The 19266-nt window shown below is 38.7% G+C and overlaps 2 protein-coding genes across 46 annotated transcripts in view; one reads left to right on the forward strand and one right to left on the reverse strand.

The window, feature by feature from the left end:
- Nucleotides 1–13354, forward strand: part of LOC139963600 (uncharacterized) — a 46775-nt gene extending 33421 nt beyond the window's left edge. For 25 of the 27 annotated variants that reach the window (XR_011791617.1, XR_011791615.1, XR_011791616.1 and 22 more), the window contains one exon: nt 5243–13354. Coding sequence is in view for 1 of the 27 variants with exons in the window: in XM_071964532.1 (XP_071820633.1) it covers nt 5243–5372 (130 nt within the window). In the remaining 26 variants the exon portion in view is untranslated. Of the gene's footprint in view, nt 1–972; nt 1289–5242 lie in introns of those variants that run through there. The other 2 variants (XM_071964519.1, XM_071964518.1) reach the window with 2 other exon arrangements.
- A 3028-nt stretch (nt 13355–16382) lies between these two features.
- The window catches only part of LOC139963602 (gamma-adducin-like), a 294340-nt gene continuing 291456 nt past the window's right edge, over nt 16383–19266 (reverse strand). For all 19 annotated transcript variants that reach the window (XR_011791627.1, XR_011791625.1, XR_011791630.1 and 16 more), the window contains one exon: nt 16383–18138. The gene's annotated coding sequence lies outside the window, so the exon portion shown is untranslated. The remainder of the gene's footprint in view (nt 18139–19266) is intronic.

Here is a 19266-nt window from a genome sequence, read left to right on the forward strand (position 1 = left end):
ACGTTAACTAGTATTTTGTCTAAATACATGCTCTGGAATTATCCCGAGGGTATTTGTAAGACGAACCCTAACCACAGTGAATCTTCCTGCAGATGTGAATTTCCCTTTGGGATATTGAAAACGCATAACACATAATAACATAAATAATTACATAAACCCACCACCAAGTCCTAAATAATCACAAGGCTCCCAATTCTATAATGCCCCCACTAACTGCTCCAATACAACACTTACTATATGCATACTATCTCTACCCCTAGGGCAGCTTCAATGGCCAGGATTATTCTAGAACATAATCTATGTATGTAAAATATCATGCCATACCCCAAGACACAATTCTCCTCTCTAAAGTGATCCCTGATTGCATTATCTTGTAACACATATTACTAAGTATCATTGACATATCCCCTAGGCTAGAGCCAAAGTTACCTAGGTCAGGATACAAACCCCCACAATAACAGTGACACTTCAATTATACAATTAGAATTATAGAATTATACAATTATAATACCCGAAATAGACAAAATGCTCATTGCAACTTCTATCATACGAAATTAGGTACACGCAGCTTTCGCAACCGTGCAACTAAGTTATGGAACTCATTAAGCAATATCGTTAAATCTAAGGCTACAAAGAATTCATTTAAGAAATGTTTAAAAAAAGAATTGATATCATCATATTAAATTATGTAAATGAGTTATTTACTTCAGCAGTTTCTGCACATTATGTAACAAACATTCAATTTGTATTTATTTATTAATTTTTTTCTTTAGGGAGTCTTCCACTTTGTTAAGCTTTTTAAGCTTTATGGAAGACTTCCCTCCGCTTTGTACTTCTGTGGAAAAACAAATAAATGAATAAATAAATAAGCAATGAATAGAATAAATAATTCTAATACCTTGAAACATCATTCCCCACATAACAAGGATAAATAATGTGACTTACTTCACTGGGCTTTGACTTGCTCTCCAGGTACAGACTGGCGCCACGATACATCCACACAGAACCGGTTACTGGTCAAATTAACTCAGGTGGTGACAATAAATAATATATGTTTTTTTGCATATAAAATGTTGGCCTCGCAGGCTAAGCTTCAAGCATCTCAACAAGCCTGAATACAACTTAGTGCCCTCACAGGGTCTTACCACAACAGCAATAATAACCACACACCACGCCCACAGAGGACACAGCCAGTCTTGTACAACTGTACCTTTCAAACCCTGGGAGTCAAGTGATGAATATTCTCCAACTCTGAAATGAATGCATACCATGTACTCAGGGACGTAGCTAAGGCCTGATGATTGGGGGGGGGGGGGGTGTAGTGTCTGAAATTCCAACTGGATGGGTTTTGGAGCAAGAAAATTCCAACTGCTGCCTTGTACCCATCCCCCCCCCCCGTACTACTCGTCAACATTAACATGTCGAACGCGCGCGTAGCGTGCAGAAATTTTTTTCGATACATTTGTACACAGGCCCTCACTTCACAAACTTATTAATCACTCTGGCTAAGCAAGTTAGCAACTGAGTAAAGTTATCTGCTTCTAGGCTACATAGACTACTAACTACAAAAGCTATGTTAATGTAACAAAGGGGAAATTGTTTTGCAACAAATTATATTCGACGACATAGTGAATTACCAAAAAATACAGTGCTTTTTACTAGCACGCTTAATATTGTTTTCTTGGGGGGGGGGGCTATTTATCACTCACATGAAAAACTTTCAATTGTGCACTTCATTCCAACTGAGCATTCAGAATGAAGTGAACAATTTGCAGAAAAATGTTGAGCTGATGAGATATGATAAGTTGTCAATTAAACATTTTGCAGAAAAATGTCCAATTGACGAGATAGGCTATGATAAGTAATTGTCAGTTAAACATTTTCAGAAATTTTTCAATTGCTCAGTTAAAGCAACTGAGCAATCCAACATTTTTCTGATTTTGATAAGATTTTATCTTGTAATCTAAACAATTTACTGAAAAATGTCAACTTATGGGGCAAAGTTTTTCTTATTGATGGCACTTTTAAGCTTCCGTAGATTAACATTGCGCGTTTTAATCGTATACCATACAATGTATATCCTGAACTTACTTGAAGCTAGCGCACAGGGTCAACCCAGCCAATAGCAAATTTAATACATGAATTAACCGAATTGAAGCTGGCGAACTTTGTACAGTAGTTCTATTAGAATTTTTTTTTTTTTAGAGTATTCAAAATCATACCAAGTTTTGTATGGTGGAGTATAAGGATCGCGAGATACAATTTCTCAATGTGACAAGGAAAACGTGGTACATATCACTGATCAAAGGTCAATTTTGACCAAAAATTTTAGGTCAATAAAAAATTACAAGAATATGTGAAAATGAGAGTGCGACAGTCGGAAAATTAAAGTGCGACAGTTGGAAAATTTAGAGTGCGACAGTCGGAAATTCCGACTGTGGCACTGAAATTTTCCAACTATGGTCAGTTTTACCAAGATTGGGGGGGTGAGACACCCCCCACACCCCCCACTAGCGACGTCCCTGCATGTACTGCTCAAAACAATACATAACACAAAACAAGACACAAACAAGACAAATATACAGGACACAAAGGGATAAAGCCACTACCTTCAAGGCAGGTTCAGTCTAGCTTTTGCCATTCAGAGTCACTCAAGTGATACATAAGGCAATACAATAGGGACTTGTTTCTGCTGTGACATAAAGAATACATCAAGTTTATTTACTTCGTCCTCAGATTTAGTGTAAAGTATTTTTTTTTTGGGGTGAATATTGTAAGGATAACAAGCTCGTTCCTTTTTTCCTAGAACTGAATAAGTATTCACGCAAAGCAAATTGCTCTTTTTACCCATCATCAAAGTAGCTGTGCAGTTACTAGTGTATTGGAAACAATATTATACCTGCCATAAGTTTTGCCATATGCTACTGTGCATTTTTTTGGGGGGGGAGGGGGGGTTTCCCTTAAATTGTATGTGCATTGTGTCACGTTTTGTTTTGACAAATAATGCTTTGTTCTGTGCAGTGATAATCTTTTCCTATAATCCCAGAGATATAAATATAAATATATTTAGAGGAAAATCTTGAGAAAAGGTTGTAACAAAATTAATGCCGGGTCAGGCCAGATCTTTCTGGGAACCCTACACGTAATGAGACTAGGAGAGAATTGTTCTGGGAGGATGGGAGAGGGGGGGGCGGGTTTTAGTGGAATATTTAGGAACATTGCAGTTATTGTGTGTTGTTCTCCATCTCAATTAAAGACCTGTTATTTATGTGTAAATTAACACCTAGTTACTTAGTATTTTGCTGTTTGGATGCAGCCAGGGGTGGGACCTAGATTCCCCATCTCTTAGATTTTGTCTGTAACCCCACCAAAACACATATCCAGTACCACTAAACCCACTCCGAACTCTGTTGCTCCATTTACCCGAGCGAATCTTGCTATGAAATTGACTGACTTGCTACACAAGTGCAAAGATACTGGGCATTTTTTTTTCCATTAACAGAAACTCTAGTGTTATCATCAATATAATGATAAACAAAATGGAGAAACTTTCAGCACATGTATTCAAAATAGTAAACACTTACTTATTGCGTCCACTCCACCCTCCAGTTTAATATTCTGGCTTTGCTTTCTTATTATGTGCAGGTTTGAGATGTAGTACATTTCTCCATCCGTGTTATTGTCAGATAATGAAATGAGAATGAGAATTAATAAAATTGTAAAAGAAATGTTTCCTTCCTCGACAGTATGACTTCATATCCGTCACTTCTTCAGTATCTACCTAAATGAAAAATGTAGGCTGAATTTTAGACACAATAATGTCGTAGTCCACCAGAACAACAGAACCAGGAGGGCGTTGTGGTCAAGTGGTTAAGGCAGTGGACTTGTGATCTAAGGATTACAGGTTCGAGCCCTGGCCAGATCATTGCGTTGTGTCCTTGGGCAAGGCGCTTTATCTCCATTGCCTCTCTTCACCCAGGTGTATAAATGGGGACCTGCGAGGTAACTTGTAAATATAGTTGCGTGCGCTGGTTTGTGGCTGCACCCTATGGGAAGTCCCCCGGGGGACACGTGGTTGTGGTGCACTGTGGTGCCCCAGGAGAGATTGATTGAATTGTGCGTGGTGTGTGGGTGTGACAAGTTACCAATGACCAGGGGTTAAGTTGTCAAGTCATGTGAGGAGGCATTAGCCTCATACAAGATTGTAAACCTTCAACTTTAACTTTAACTTTAACAAGGTTAATTTGAGATTTTACACTCACACACTGCTGATCCAGTTCCAAGCTCTTCACTGTTAAAATATGCTAAACCTCCGATATGTTCCTTTAAAGGCTAACTTGATGATGTTATCAGCTCTTCTAGAACAGGCTTTAATGTTAATGTTAAGTTTTGTTAACCCATTGCTTTACATAAATTCTCACTCAACCAAAGCATGTTCCTTTAACTTGATATTAAAACAACAACACCCTTGCAACCATTGAAAGAAAATTAAACACCATCTATCCAAAAGTTGACAAATTTGTACTACCACTGTAAACATGTCATTTGAGACAGGTAAATATCTTTTTGTGATTTTGTGCTGGATCTGAGGAACTCAGCTAAATGGTTAAAGTATTAGACTAAATAGTCTTGTCACTCTAAACCGATGAACCTCGGCAAATTAATGGGTCGTTCCCTTACAAATTAAAAGTGGCATAAAAAATCCAGCCTGGTCTGATAGCGCTGTTTTTCAACCGTTCACAACAAATTAACTGAGGTTTGTTAAACTTTGTTTCTAAAGTCATCTTTTTTTATGAATTTTTCCTTCATGTCTTTCTATTTTAATATAGCTTGTAAATCTATTGCAATCAAAAACTTTTACATTTTTTATTTACATTTTATAATAATATTCTGTAACTACTGTAGTTGATACAACAATACTAGACATTTCACTAGTAGATGGGTTATAAATAAAAAAATAAAAAATTGACATTTCTGACATTACATAAGTTAGGGAAATCATTAAATGTTCTTAGATCTCTGTCTGTGGCTCTGACTCCCTCCCACCAAGAAAGTGTTAATCCCCCACCCCCTCCTATCACCCAAAGCAATCCGTTTTTGCCCTTAAAATTATTGGCTATCGTTGACTCATTCGAGTCTTCAAATGTAACATGCATGATCTACACTTTATGCAGAGTTCTTACGTCTACATGGCTTGTGTATTCCTATCTAGTAATTTTCTTTCATACTCTTTTATGGACAGAACCACCTATGGTGTCCACCATGGAACAGCTCCCCGAGAGACCTCCAGAAGACTTAAATTTTGGAAGAGACTTGGGAAGATGACGAAACATCAGACAGAGACAATAAATTGGAATCCCAAGCCCCTGTAGCCAATTCAGATCCCTACTCTAGTCTCATTATGGACATGAAAACCTTCATCTCACCTCCGAGTTAAGTACAGTCTAACTCTTACCAGATCAGGAAAGGCTTACCAGACGATAACCTCCTGAAGGCAGAAGAAGACAGAAAAGTTTGTTCCAATTCTGGTATCGACGTGCCGAACGCTTCATCAATCCAAAATGACAAGCTGATGGAAGTTTCCCCCGAAGGGATTAGAAATAGGACTAAAGTTGAAGAAGAATCGGAAAGTGATTCGATCCAGCTACCAGAAAGACCTGCCGGTCTCAAACTTTCAGGATCACAAACTTTTTGAGCGATGTTGCAGCTTCTTGAAAGATATATTTATTATTATTATTTGTTTCATCACATAGTATTACAAGGTGAACAAGACAATTAAAGTACAAATCAGTAAAAAATGTGAAAGGAAGTCAACTAAGGAACCCTTTTGGGCTTAATCAAATAGAGTACTCCCTATCTGTATGTACATATATATATGTAAATATATATATATATATATATAAACTGTATATATATATATATATATAAACTGTATATATATGTAAGCTTTTCTACTTTTTTTTGTATCACCATGCGTGTAAATATTGAAGCACTAAGATATGCAGTATTTCTTCCTTGAAATAGCAAGCAAGAGATATAATAGAGAACACTGTTATGGAAGCGTACTAAAAACTCTTGAAAAAACTGCTCTCCTAAATTTTAAGGAATAGTTTGGCAGAATTTTTTTCTGGGGAAATCTATCTTTATTTCATGCATAGTCTTGAATACTTCTGCAATACCATAAGACCATCTCTGCCCTGCACCTAAAAATACTGGGTTTTTTATTCTCTCTTGCATGTTTTCAAAAGTGCCTTCTCAAGGGTATCATGTTGAAAATTTTCTCATATTTACAGATGGAAATTATGAAGTTATGTCAGTTGAGGTCATCAGTGGCCAAAATACAAAAACCTTGTAGTCTAGTTTAGTGAATATCTGTAGCACCGGTAAAATGTCATAATTAGGTGGTAGGTCCCCCTCACTGAGCATTACACTTTGAGCAGTTCTGTTAAGAGGTCAAATGTAAATTGGAGTCATCAGCTTCCAAAAGCCTGAAATCCTTGTCGACATCAAAATCAAAGCTGCGATTATCCTCATGCTCAGAAATGTACAAGAACTGAATGTTCTATGAAGAGGTCAAAGGTCACTTAGGGTCAAATTCTGACCACCTTGATCAGGCGCGTATGCAGGGGGGATTGTTGGGGGCGCGCGTATCCAGGGGGGGCGTTGGGGCGTGCGCCCCCCAGGTAAGAAATAGAGGCGAGAAAAAAAGAGAGAAGAAAAAAGGGAAAAAGAGGGGAAAGAATGGGAGGAAGGAAGGGAAAAGAAAAAGAAGAAATAGAGGAAATGGAGAAAAGGAGGGAGTAGAAAAAAGGGCAAGCAACTGGGAAGAGAAAAAAGAACAGTGACATAATTACAGGGCTGATCCCTATTATACACATAGGGTAGCCAGTGACGGATCAATGATTTTGGAAGGGGTGTGCGCCTCACCCTACCCCTTACACCGACAACTCCATTTTGACATTTTCATATTTCCTCTCTCACTAATATATATATATATATATATATATATATATATATAAACAATTGTGCTATGAAACCAACTGTTGCTGGTCTCGAACTCGACCGAGTCGTCAGGAACATGATGCATTTCAGTATTAGACCAGGATCTATATGCGAACTGCACTAGACATATGTCCTTCGATGCAACACTGCCATCCAGAGATAAAATGTTATACTCCGACCTGAATGCTAATTGTTACCCTAAACCTCGTACCGTAACTCATACAATGAATCTAAAAATAAATTCCACATGTGATTGGAGAATTGAGCACATCTCCTGTGAATATCATGTAGTGCGTGGGGGGGGGGGGGGGCAGGCGGACGCACCTATCACTTCTTGAGATTGTTCCAATCTGCGTGAAAATGCCCCACCACCCACCCCCCACAACCCCTATGCCCCACACCTCTTATCGCTTCCTGATGGGTTACAAAACTTAAACAATTACCTTTGCCCGTAGTACCAAAACCTTGACAAAATCCGGCAACACACCACTTCATCGATAGATAACGAGTCTAGTGATCGGGCTGTGTATTAGTGATGCTAGAGGTCGTGCATACGGCACGCCCTTTTAACATTTACCTCGCAAGTAGAATACATTTCACTTAAGTGGAATACATTATACTTAAGTGAAATGTTATTCCACTTAAGTAAAATGTATTCCACTTAAGTGGACTTCAATATCCCTTAAGTAGAATTCCATTTCTCTTAAGTGGAAATGGACATTTCACTTAAGTGGATATGCCTCCCACTTAAGTGGAATTGTATTTCACTTTAGTGGAAATGCATTCCACTTAAGTGGAATTGTATTTCACTTAAGTATAATGTATTCCACTTAAGTGAAATACAATTCCACTTAAGTGAAATACAATTCCACTTAAGTGAAATGCAATTCCACTTAAGTGGAATTGTATTCCGCTTAAGTGGAATACAATTTCACTTAAGTGGAATAATATCTTTTGCTCGACAATTTCACTTAAGTGGAATTCTATTCTGCTTAAGTAAAATACAATTCCACTTAAGTGGAAGTGTTGATATGTGGCTTATATATAAATACAATTTAGGGTAATGTTCGTCGTAACGCATTCAATTGCTCATCACATATGACGATGTAGTCGATCCTCGTTGCACGTGTACATCATGGCTATGGTTAATCATTCACATCTAAACATTGCTGGAATGCGATCAAATAATTGTTGTTGTTGTTAGAGACAATTCGAAGTGTTGTTTCCTCACTTGCACAGGGGAACAATCAGTATGATGCACAACAGAGGCGACTTACATCTTGTTAAAGTAGCATAGGCAGTATTCGTTCCTTTTTAGATCGTGAAACTTATGACGAAATAAAAGATTCCATCCAAAATCCAAAAAAAAATAATACGTTCTCTTGCCCTTGTCTATGCATTTTCGGCTGTAGCTCCAACCACTTGTAATGTATTTGCCATGGCTTTATTTTGGTAATGGTATTCGTCAGGTACCAGGTCAGGTACGTACGTACTCACCTTGCACGGATGTTAAGTGCTAGCTGGATCCCGATGGACAGCCGATATTCATTGTGCACATATCGACACCACGTACGTACACGTATCGCGGCAAGTTGTTTATAATGGCGCGCAAAGGCATGGGCAAAGTTTGGCGTTGAATGTACTAGCCAATCACATTCCACTTAAGTGGAATATACTAACCAATCACATTCCACTTAAGTGAAATAGACTATCCAATCACATTTCACTTAAATGGAATGCATTTCCCCTTAAGTGGAATTGTATTCCACTTAAGTGAAATAGAAAGGACATTCCACTTAAGTGGAATTGTATCCACTTAAGTAAAATACAATTCCACTTAAGTGAAATACAATCCCCTTAAGTGAAATAGATTTAGCTTAAGTAAGATGCAGTGACAAGATGATGAATTCAGCTTAAGTAAAATACAATTAAGCTTAAGTGAAATGGTATTCCACTTAAGTGAAATAGAATTCCACGTAAGTTAAATAGTATTCTGCTTAAGTGATATTGAATTCCACTTAAGTGAAATGTATTCGACTTAAGTCTAATTGCGAAGTAAATGTTGAAACGGCTTGCCATACGTACTGACCTAAATGGAGTGTAACCACTCCCGATTGTGCAATTTCCCAAGATCAGGCCCGAAAAATCCCAAGAAATACCAAGAACACTGTGCTGTATGGATTTCTAGCAATATCCAGCGATATCTAGGGATGAATATCCCAAGATCTTACCTAAACTGAAGGCAGATAGAGAATCGAAACTTTCAGTGTACTGAACTTGAAACTGTGCGTCTTTCGAAATGAAAAGAATGTGGGCAATTGCACAATAAACAACTCAAAGTTATTTATTTCAGTCTCATTTCAATTATTCGAATTTGTTAAGCAAACAGCAGATATCACATAATATAAATGAGCATGAAAATGGCGTTCCAGGATGAACAGCCTTCAAACCATGGGCGCAGATCCTGGTGCGGACAGCGGGACGCGTCCCCATCAACTTTTTCAGTAGTGGGGACATGATATACCGTGTCCCCACCAATCTGTCTTGACCAATAGCTGCATTTCAAGTTCCCCTGTGTTGAACTTTGGCGCAGTTAGATCCAGCCCAGCCCCCCGGTTCCTACGCCCTTGCTAACCACCAAGAGCGGCGGAAGCACTTTTAATCTGGGGGGGCCCCGACATCAAAGGGCACTTTGCAGAAATTCGATTGGACTGATGCAGCCTTATATTTAGTACCCTTGATAACTCTTATTGTATTAACTTATTTGCGTATACACATCACTCCATCAACGTCCCGCCCTCCCCCCCCCCCCCCCAAGGAAAATATGCATACTAGCACTGCAATATCCAATGTGCAAATTGGGAAACAAGGAACAAGTTTTCTTTTGAGACAAAATGAGGTGAAATCATGCTAGTTGCTAATGTAGGAATCTTCCGAATTAGAGTTTATTTCTTGTTAATATCTTAACCAATTTTTTTTTCATTCGAAATAGCTTTGAGTTTGACCCACAGAAATTCATTAAAAGTCAGGGGCGTAGCCAGGATTTGCAAAGTTGTATGCACGACTATCTGAGCGGAGCCCCACCATCGGTTGGCGCGGAGCGTACAAGAAAATTTTTGGTTTTACAAACCCCTCAGATGGCCGGAAACGGCCCTTCCCGAGTGTTCATTCTGGTTCCCTGGCCTCTTGCTAACTTGAGACACCTCAATTTTTATGTAGAAAAAGGGCACATTTTTAACCTGAGGAAAAGTGGGGGGCACGTGCCCCCCCGGTTCCGCCGCCCTTGCTAACCACTGCGTCACAGCAACTGTTGAGAAATAATGCTAATTTTTTCTTCAAAATGGAACGGAGGGTGATGTTCAAAATGCTGTACTTGTAAACAGGATAACTCAACACGTACACCTTTATTGAACTTCATATTTCAAATGGTCTGAAAATTGGCATTATTTTCAGTGATTAATACTACATGACTCTAGGTTTGGCAGTAACTTGTGAAAATGTTTCATAGTGAAAATAAAACAATGTCATGTAACTCATTAATTATTAAAGGGGTGGCAGAGCTGCTTTTCTTGCTCAAATTGATCAAAGAATATGTCCATGTGCTCATACATGGAGCATCTGTATGTCTTTATTTCACATAGGAAGACTGTTCTGTCTGGGTATTGAAACATTTTGGAATATAAATTCTACATTTTTTGAGTCCTTAAAAGATCTTAATTTTTTTGATTGCCTTGTTGCTAAAGTAATGGTCAAGGCAACGTTTCCTGAATCTGCATAGCTCATGTCGCGGAGCGGTTGAAAACTATTAATATGCAACAACCAGTTAAAACAACAGTATCAGGCAGTATTTTATCACCCTCCGTTCCATTTTTGAAGAAAAAATTACGATTAAAACATTGAACACTTCTATCGCTTAGCATACAATTTCCGAGGAAGCAACACCGTGAAACTGGAGAACATTTATGAATAAGAAAGGTTTGATTTGACTGCTTTGAAATAACGTATGACTGGCAAGATGCGTCGAGCGCTCTCTATCGACCTCTTTTTTTTGGTCAGTTTGTAACTTCAGAGGAACAATAGAAACCCGAAAAAACTTTTAAAACTAACAAAGGATTCACAAACCTTTGTTCTGCCTAAAAGATAAGCAGAATGAAAATAAAATAAAACTGTTAGCAAACTGCTTATCCACTAGAGAGCCTGTGTAATAGAATGTGTAAAAGTTTCGATCCTAGCAGGATCTTCTTCAGAGGCTAAAAAATAAGATAAGCAGAAAGTTTGGTTTATTGTAGATTTGTGTGCGCGGAATTAGCCCGATTGATACGGGGAAAGGTGATTAATTTGCTCTAGGTGGGTTATGGTGCGGTTATCTATAATTCTTTCGAAAATCTTACCTAAGGCTGGGAGGAGACTAACTGGTCGATAGTTTTGAATTTTGGTGCGGTCTTTACTTAGTTTCGGTATTAAAATCTTTTTGGCGTATTTCCATGGGGTTGGGAAATAACCCAGTGTAAGGAGTTCGTTAAATAGTGGGAAAATATGAGAGTTAATAAATATCGGAGGGGAGTTTTTAGGCATTTGGTCATTTATGTTGTCAGGACCAGTGGAGATGCATGTTTTAGTGGCACTATACCAATTGTTTATATCTATTTTATTCAGCAGAGGGATGTTTTTGTTGAGACATCCTAATGGGTTGGTGTTAAAGCTGGTTGCATTACTGATAATTGTACGGTCTATTTCGTGTTTACAGCTGATATCGTATGGGGGGCCATCGTAGATATTGAATATACTTTTAAAGTACGATTCAATTAGCTTTATTTGGTCTTGAGTTTTTGTGATGAGGTTACCTACGTTATCTCTAAGGCCTTGGTTTGTTTTACCTGTGTTTGGTGTTGTAATGGGGTTAATGATTTTTTTTTTTTTAATTTTCCAAAAGTGTTTCGGGTTTTTATCGTTAATGATTAAATCGCAGTTGTTTTGGACGCGGTTTTGTTCATCCGCCAATATTTGTCTGTTTATTGCTATTTAAGTTGGTTAATTTGGGTTTTTAGAGTTGGGTCTCGGGAGATGATATAAGTTCTACGTAGGCGACGTCTGAGTTTCATAAGTGTAAGAATATTCTTATTTAGTTTTCGTTTTCTGTTTTGTTTTTAAGGGACAGTGTCTTTTGAAAGTATAGAAGATATGATGGGCAACGCTGTCACAGTAATTGTCGATGTAATTTAGCTCGTTGTTTTGGTTGTTGTATTTTGGGAGTCTGTTTTATTGTAATTATACGTCAATTCGTTATTTGGTATGCAGTTGAGGTTTATGTCTAGCTCAAAAACGAGTGGAAAATGGTCACTGATTTAGTCATCTTCTAGGATTTGTATCGAATGTGTTTTAGTTGCGAGGTGATTTGAGGTTATATGGGTAGTCAAGTAGTTCTGTAATATTGTTTATTGGGTTCATCCTAGGTTTGGTATTTTGGTTAATTATCGTTAAGTTGTATTTATCACATATTTCTAAGAGAGACTTGCGTTTTTCAGAAAAAAATAATGTGGTGGGCATTTACTAGGAGTTTTTTTTATTAAAACATTTTTTTAAATTATATCGGTGGATATGGGCTAATTTGGGGGACTATAATCATACCACGAAAGTGTCCATTAGCTATAGGTTGCATTGAGGGTGTCTTATTCTTGCTTCAAATGGCGTACCATGGAAGGGGGAGGGGGGTTGGGTGGTCTATCTGGCAGTGGCGGAGCGTCCATACAGTCAGGGGGCGGATGCCCCCCTGACGGACTCAAATGGACTGCTGGCGCCCTTTTCAGCTTTTTACCACTTTTTATTTATATGCCATTATTGACGTTTTTAATGCGCTCTCATCTACCTATTGACATTTGTCACATTGTTTTGGCGATGGCACCTATTTATTCTTCATTTATCTGCATATCAGCAAGACCCGGAAAGGGTCATTTCCGGCGATCTAGGGAGCATCTTTATTCAAAAATTTCTCTACGCTCTGCGCCAACCCGTGGTGGCGCTCCGCCTAGATAGTGTCGAAAGCGCCCCTATAGACCATCCTCGCCCCCTCGACCAATACCCCTAGCTCCGACACTGCAAAAGACCCGATAGAAATACGTATTCTTTATAAGTGCACAATTTTGAAAAACCCCTCTTTTCAGCCCCCTCTCTTGTCCTCTCTGAAACACCCACCAACATTGAAGTAAGACGTGGAGTAGAAGACACCCTTGTCTTTGTTATACACAAATTTCGTGTAATTATCTGACCGGGAAAGTCTTGTTGTTTATATGCCTATGATTTCTACAGATTTTCATTAATCATATATCAGGGTTTTTTGCCCCCCCCCCCCCGCACGCCCCAACACAACACCCAATTCCAAAATAAACTTCAGATTCGTAATCAGCGTGTCGCGAACTACCAGAAAAGATACACATTTATCGCCTTTGCGACAAAAAGTTTTTTCACCTAAAAAAACCGTATGGGGTACGTACCTCTTGCAGTTTTTTGCAAAAATTGACCCATTTATTCATAAATGTCAAGATAAAACTCAAGATGACAAACAAAGGTTTGATTTGACTGCTTTGAAATCACGTATCACTGGCAAGATGCGTCGAGCACCCTCTTATGACACTTATTTCGCTCAGTTTGCAACTTCAGAGGAACAATAGAAAACCGAAAAACTTTTAGGGACAACAAAAGGTTTTATAACCTTTGTTCGTCGTAAAAGTTTTTCGGTCTTACTTTTCTTTGTGGTGAAAAAAAAATTGTCGCAAAAGCGATAAATGTGTATCTTTTCTGGTAGTTCGCGACATGCTGATTACGAATCTGAAGTTTATTTTGGAATTAGGTGCTGTGTTGGGGCGTGGGGGCAAAAAACCTGATTTGCAGTTTTGCCAAAACTGACCAAAAATCGATCCAAAATCGATTTCGCCCAAATGACGTAACAGGGGGTAACCGATGCTCAGGAGCCCAAATTTGCAACTCCCAGGTCCACATCTGCTTCCGTGAGGGAGATACGTGGTCCCAAAGGAATCTGCATAGCCCTCCAAAAGATTTTATTGATAAGATCCAAAGTACTATTTTTGATTTATTTCGAACGGGAAAACTGATAAAGTAAGGAAAATTACTATGTATAACCCCATTGAAAGGGGGGGTTTAAAAAAATATATGTTCACAGCTTTGTTGGTGCTCTCAAAACCTCTTGGGTCAAGTGTTATTGTAATAATGCCAACACGGGGTATTGGAAGCTCTTTTATTTCATTCCTCTCTGTCGCCGTCCGGTAAAGAGTTGCTTTTTAATTATAATTTTCATGATCAGGATATTTCCTGTATTAAAAAATACCTTCATTGGACAAATTTGTATGGTTTTGAGTAAGCTTAGCTACCTTTAAGAAACCATCGGAAATTGGGTGTGCAAATCCCTAATAATTTTATTAGAATTGATAATACCATTGTTTATGACAAAAAGCTTTTACGACGCCGGTTTACTGTTTGTTAGGGATGTGTTTTTGCTAGATGGGAAGCAATTGCCCAAATACTGCTTTTCTGACCAGTCTTCTACATTGTTAAGCTATTGTATGCTTTATAGAAGACTTCCTTTCACATTGTATATTTGCACGTGAAAAAACAAAATATATCAAATCAAATAACTAATAATTATTTCTAAACAGTTACTGTGGTTAGTGTTATGTACTTAGAAAGTAAGACAAATTCTCTGTCTAGAATTCAACTCCCAGAGGATGTATTGTTTTGGTATTTCTTTTCCTCATTTTGCAGTTAAAATATTAGAAAAGCCTATCATTTCTCAATTAACAGTTACTGTGGCGAAGTTGTTATGTTGTATAATTTTGCATATTTATTATTGTTTTGTACAATGAAATTGTCAATAAACTGAAAAAATGAGACATACTCCTTGTCTTGAATTCAAACACCAGAGGATGCATTTGATTTTCTATTTATTTGCCTCCTAATGTTGTGAAGATTAAATATTAGAAACGAGCATTAATTCTCAACAGATCTAGTGGCGCAGTTGGTAGTGCTATGGACTGGAGAGACAGACAAACTCCATGTCTCCGGTTCGAACCCCAGACAGAGCATTTTATATTCTTGCTCTTTTACTTATTCCATTCTGGACTTTGAAGTTTAAATATTAGAAACGAGCATTAATTCTCAACAGTTCTAGTGGCGCAGTTGGTAGTGCTATGGACTGGAGAGACAGACAAACTCCATGTCTCCGGTTCGAACCCCAGACAGAGCATTTCATATTCTTGCTCTTTTACTTATTCCATTCTGGACTTTGAAGTTTAAATATTAGAAACGAGCATTAATTCTCAACAGTTCTAGTGGCGCAGTTGGTAGTGCTATGGACTGGAGAGACAGACAAACTCCATGTCTCCGGTTCGAACCCCAGACAGAGCATTTTATATTCTTGCTCTTTTACTTATTCCATTCTGGACTCTGAACTTTAAATATTAGAAACGAGCATTAATTCTCAACAGTTCTAGTGGCGCAGTTGGTAGTGCTATGGACTGGAGAGACAGACAAACTCCATGTCTCCGGTTCGAACCCCAGACAAAGCATTTTATATTTTTGCTCTTTTACTGATTCCATTCTGGACTCTGAACTTTAAATATTAGAAACGAGCATTAATTCTCAACAGTTCTAGTGGCGCAGTTGGTAGTGCTCTGGACTGGAGAGACAGACGAACTCCATGTCTCCGGTTCGATTCCCAGACAGAGCATCATGTCTGCGGTTCATGTCCAGACAGAGCCTTTTACTTTTCTACCCTCTGGAGGGAGTGGAAGTATAAATATAAGAAACAAAGTTTCTCCAGAGGGAACCGAAATGGTGTAATTGGATATTCCATCGTTCAGTAAGCGATCGGTTTGGATTGCATCGGTTCAAGTCCCAGGTGAGTATTTGCAAAAGGAGTTCTGACAAGTGGATAAGGTGAATCCCGAAGGTGGGCGGCCCCCTCCTCCTGACAGGTGGGTAAGGTGAGAGGTGAGAGGGGGTGAAGGTGTGGACAAGGTGAGGTCACCGCCCCTCCCCCTGACAAGGTAAAGGCGCGGACAAGTGGAGCTCGCCACCACCCCTCCCCCTGACAAGGTTCACGCGCAGAGAAGTGGAGTTCGCCGCCACCCCTCCCCCCTGACTAGCTAGTCGGGGGGAGGAGTACTGGAGAAAATGTTTTACAAAAAGTCCAAACTGCAGGATCTTTAAATATTTGTAAAGCTTTAGAAACCAGAGGCCCACCTAATGGTCTAGTGGTAAAGACTTTTGCTTTTGTATCTCAAGGTCCCTGGCTCAAACTCAACCTCTGCTTTTCCTTTTACAATACTCATGTAAAAGGAAGAAAAAAAAGGAAGAAAAAAGAGTGATATTTTGAAATAACTTCTTTTTTTTTAATGACAAATCAGTTCATGGACAGGATATACCTTCATCCCTCCCACCACAGTTAATACCCTTCAACTACCTGTCCAGAAACAGGTTATCCCTCATCAGATTATTATGCAAATACTAATCAATACATGCAATACATATTTCATAAACATTCTTAGTGATACCTGCATCTACTATTGAGATGGTTGGGTGACAACAGACAGTTATTTTCTATAATATTTCTATTATTTATAATATCAGCCTGGAGGGCAGTTATTTAATGATACTAAGCAGTCACATGTACATATGGGATAAGCCTATGGCCTTTTTACTTCACACCAGGTGGCTATCCAATTCACACCAGTACATTCTTTTTGGACATTTTTTTTTTAAACATTTGGAAGACCATTTCAACATGAGGGGAAAAAGAATTGATTTCTCCTAGATAAAAATACTAACCCCATCTTACTTTAGCCAGACAGGGCTTGAATCCATAGGTTTGCTTGACGACAAGTTCCCAACAAAAAGGAGATGGCCTTCCATGGCTGATTGATTATTCAGTTTACAATACCATGGCACCCCTGCTACCATCAATAAAATTTTCTTTAACTTTCATTTATTAACTAAACCTGATTTTGAATTAATTTTACATTTTTTGCCCTCCAGCTTGAAAAAGGAAACGATACTACCATAGCACAAACAACACATATGTGGAAAGGTTGCTCCCTTTCATTGCTGTCTCAATCACACACACCCCCCCCCCCCCCGCCTCGACTACCACACCCCAAATTATATACACGAAGAGTGCATTATTGAAAGTTTCTTTAAATATAGCCTTTTCATGCAGTAAACCTGTGCTGCTGCAAACTGAAAATTCATTTCAAAGATTCTCCCTCTTCACTTTCAATTCTCCTTCTCTATCCTTTGCTTCACCACCCCCCCCACCCCTGGTCCTTCCAACTATCATCCATAACTCCTGCCAATATCAAATTCAGTCACCTTAACATCCCCCCATAAAGTGTCAGTCAGTCAAGCACCACAATGCTTGTAGACCAAGAAATCAACACCCGAAGCCCATTTTTAAAACTTTAAAGCCCCATCAAATAAAGATGCTGTTTTTTTCTTCTTTTTCTCTAAACAAGATAAACACACAAACTCCAAATCCAAAATATATAAAATTCCAATTCCCATTTTGAATATTCTTCAAATTTTGTTTGCCAAGCCACGTTAAAAAAGTGAGTGCTATTCTTTTTGGCCTTCCCCCATCTTTGTGTTTGCATTGCAACAAGGTGTAGTTTTCTATACTAAAAAAAACAAATGAAATCAAATAAAACTTAAATAAAAGATGATTACAGCACATGCAGGAGAAGAGTGAGAGCTCTCCCAAATACTACTGGCTTATGTTTACAAAGACCTTTTTTCCGAAATCCTTTTTCTGACATCGTGGCAAATCGAGAGTTACTTTTCACCCCTGCTCCACCATCCACGCAGGAACCCACCCAGACCCCCCTGCGGGGACGATTTATTGTTCCAGTTTCTCGTCCAAGGAGGGTAACTCTATATGGTTCAAAGCTATGTCAAAGAAGAGCGGTTTTCACGGTGACGGCTTAAAGTCCAGTGGAAATGTGGTGAAGTTGGGCTTGGCGGCCAGGTCCGGCTGGTTGGCGTTGTACCAGTCAAGCAATTCCGCCAGCGGTCGATTGTCCTTCAGACCGAGTTGCGCCATTCCTTTGCTGATGGAAGGTTCATTGGAATCTGAAAAATGAACGCAGAGAGGTTCTTGGTAAGCCATGGTCTTTTTTTTAAGTATTCTTGGGTGGAGGGTATTTTCTATTGGTGAGGATAATCCAGAGGGTGGGGGAAGTCAATTCAATTAACTGTGAGAACCGTCATTGAATTAGGAACCACCTAAGGCCTATTCTCATCTTTGTAGTAAGTTCGTCACCTTGAGCTACGTGACAGTTCATAAGTAGGGGGGGTATATTCGAGTGGAATTTGGGATTCGAATCCCTGAATAGAGAAAGTTTACAAAAACTTGTTAATTTGCAGTTATTTTTTGTTATTGCTGTCACAAACAGAAATGGATACCCACTTTCTATTATTTGTAGATGACAGAGACTGGTTCAATCGCAGTCTACAAGGCCAGATAAACTCTTTATATTTTGACTTTCAATTTCTTTATTCTGACAAATTTTGATAGTACAAAAAACGGCAGTTTTGATCGGGCTTTTGATACTTCTTTGTGATCCCTGGACATCATACATTCAGCTACAAGCAAAAATAACTGTTGTCTGTCCTGTCCACCACAATAATCCTATTGTAATATTTTCAGACCCTAAGGGCTAATAGGTCTCTTCCCCCCGCCCCCCCCCAAAAAAAAAAAGGTGTGAAAAGGGACGGTGCTGCTTCCAACCGAATGAATCTTTTCACTCATTGTTTAACCAAAGAGAAAAATTTGGGAAAGAAAACAACAGATTATTAATATAAAGGCCATATTTCTCTGAATCATTGTCTATGCTCTGATGGAATACATTTGTTCCAGTAGCAGGGTTCAGTTCCCAGGTTCCAAATGGACACGGCAGTTTAATCTGCATTTTCCTGACGATCAGACTCAAAAGAGAACATCGATATGTCTCTCCACCGTTATCCCAAAGAAGAACCCTTTCAGAAACTCAAGCGTACTAAAGGGATTTCTTCCTTTTAAATTAATCAGGGTCCTACACAAAATTAACAGGGTAGTAACATGATGGTCTCTGCCTGATTCGCCCTCCCCCGACCCAATTTCTTTTTTTAATTTTTTGGTATTCATCCTTTCATATATAGTCCATCTTGCATTTTGCCTTTTGAAAAACAAGAATCCTTAATCTTCATCCAAAGCAGCAA

This window comes from Apostichopus japonicus, chromosome 22 (assembly GCF_037975245.1).
Source record: "Apostichopus japonicus isolate 1M-3 chromosome 22, ASM3797524v1, whole genome shotgun sequence".
Taxonomy (NCBI): Eukaryota; Metazoa; Echinodermata; class Holothuroidea; order Aspidochirotida; family Stichopodidae; genus Apostichopus; species Apostichopus japonicus.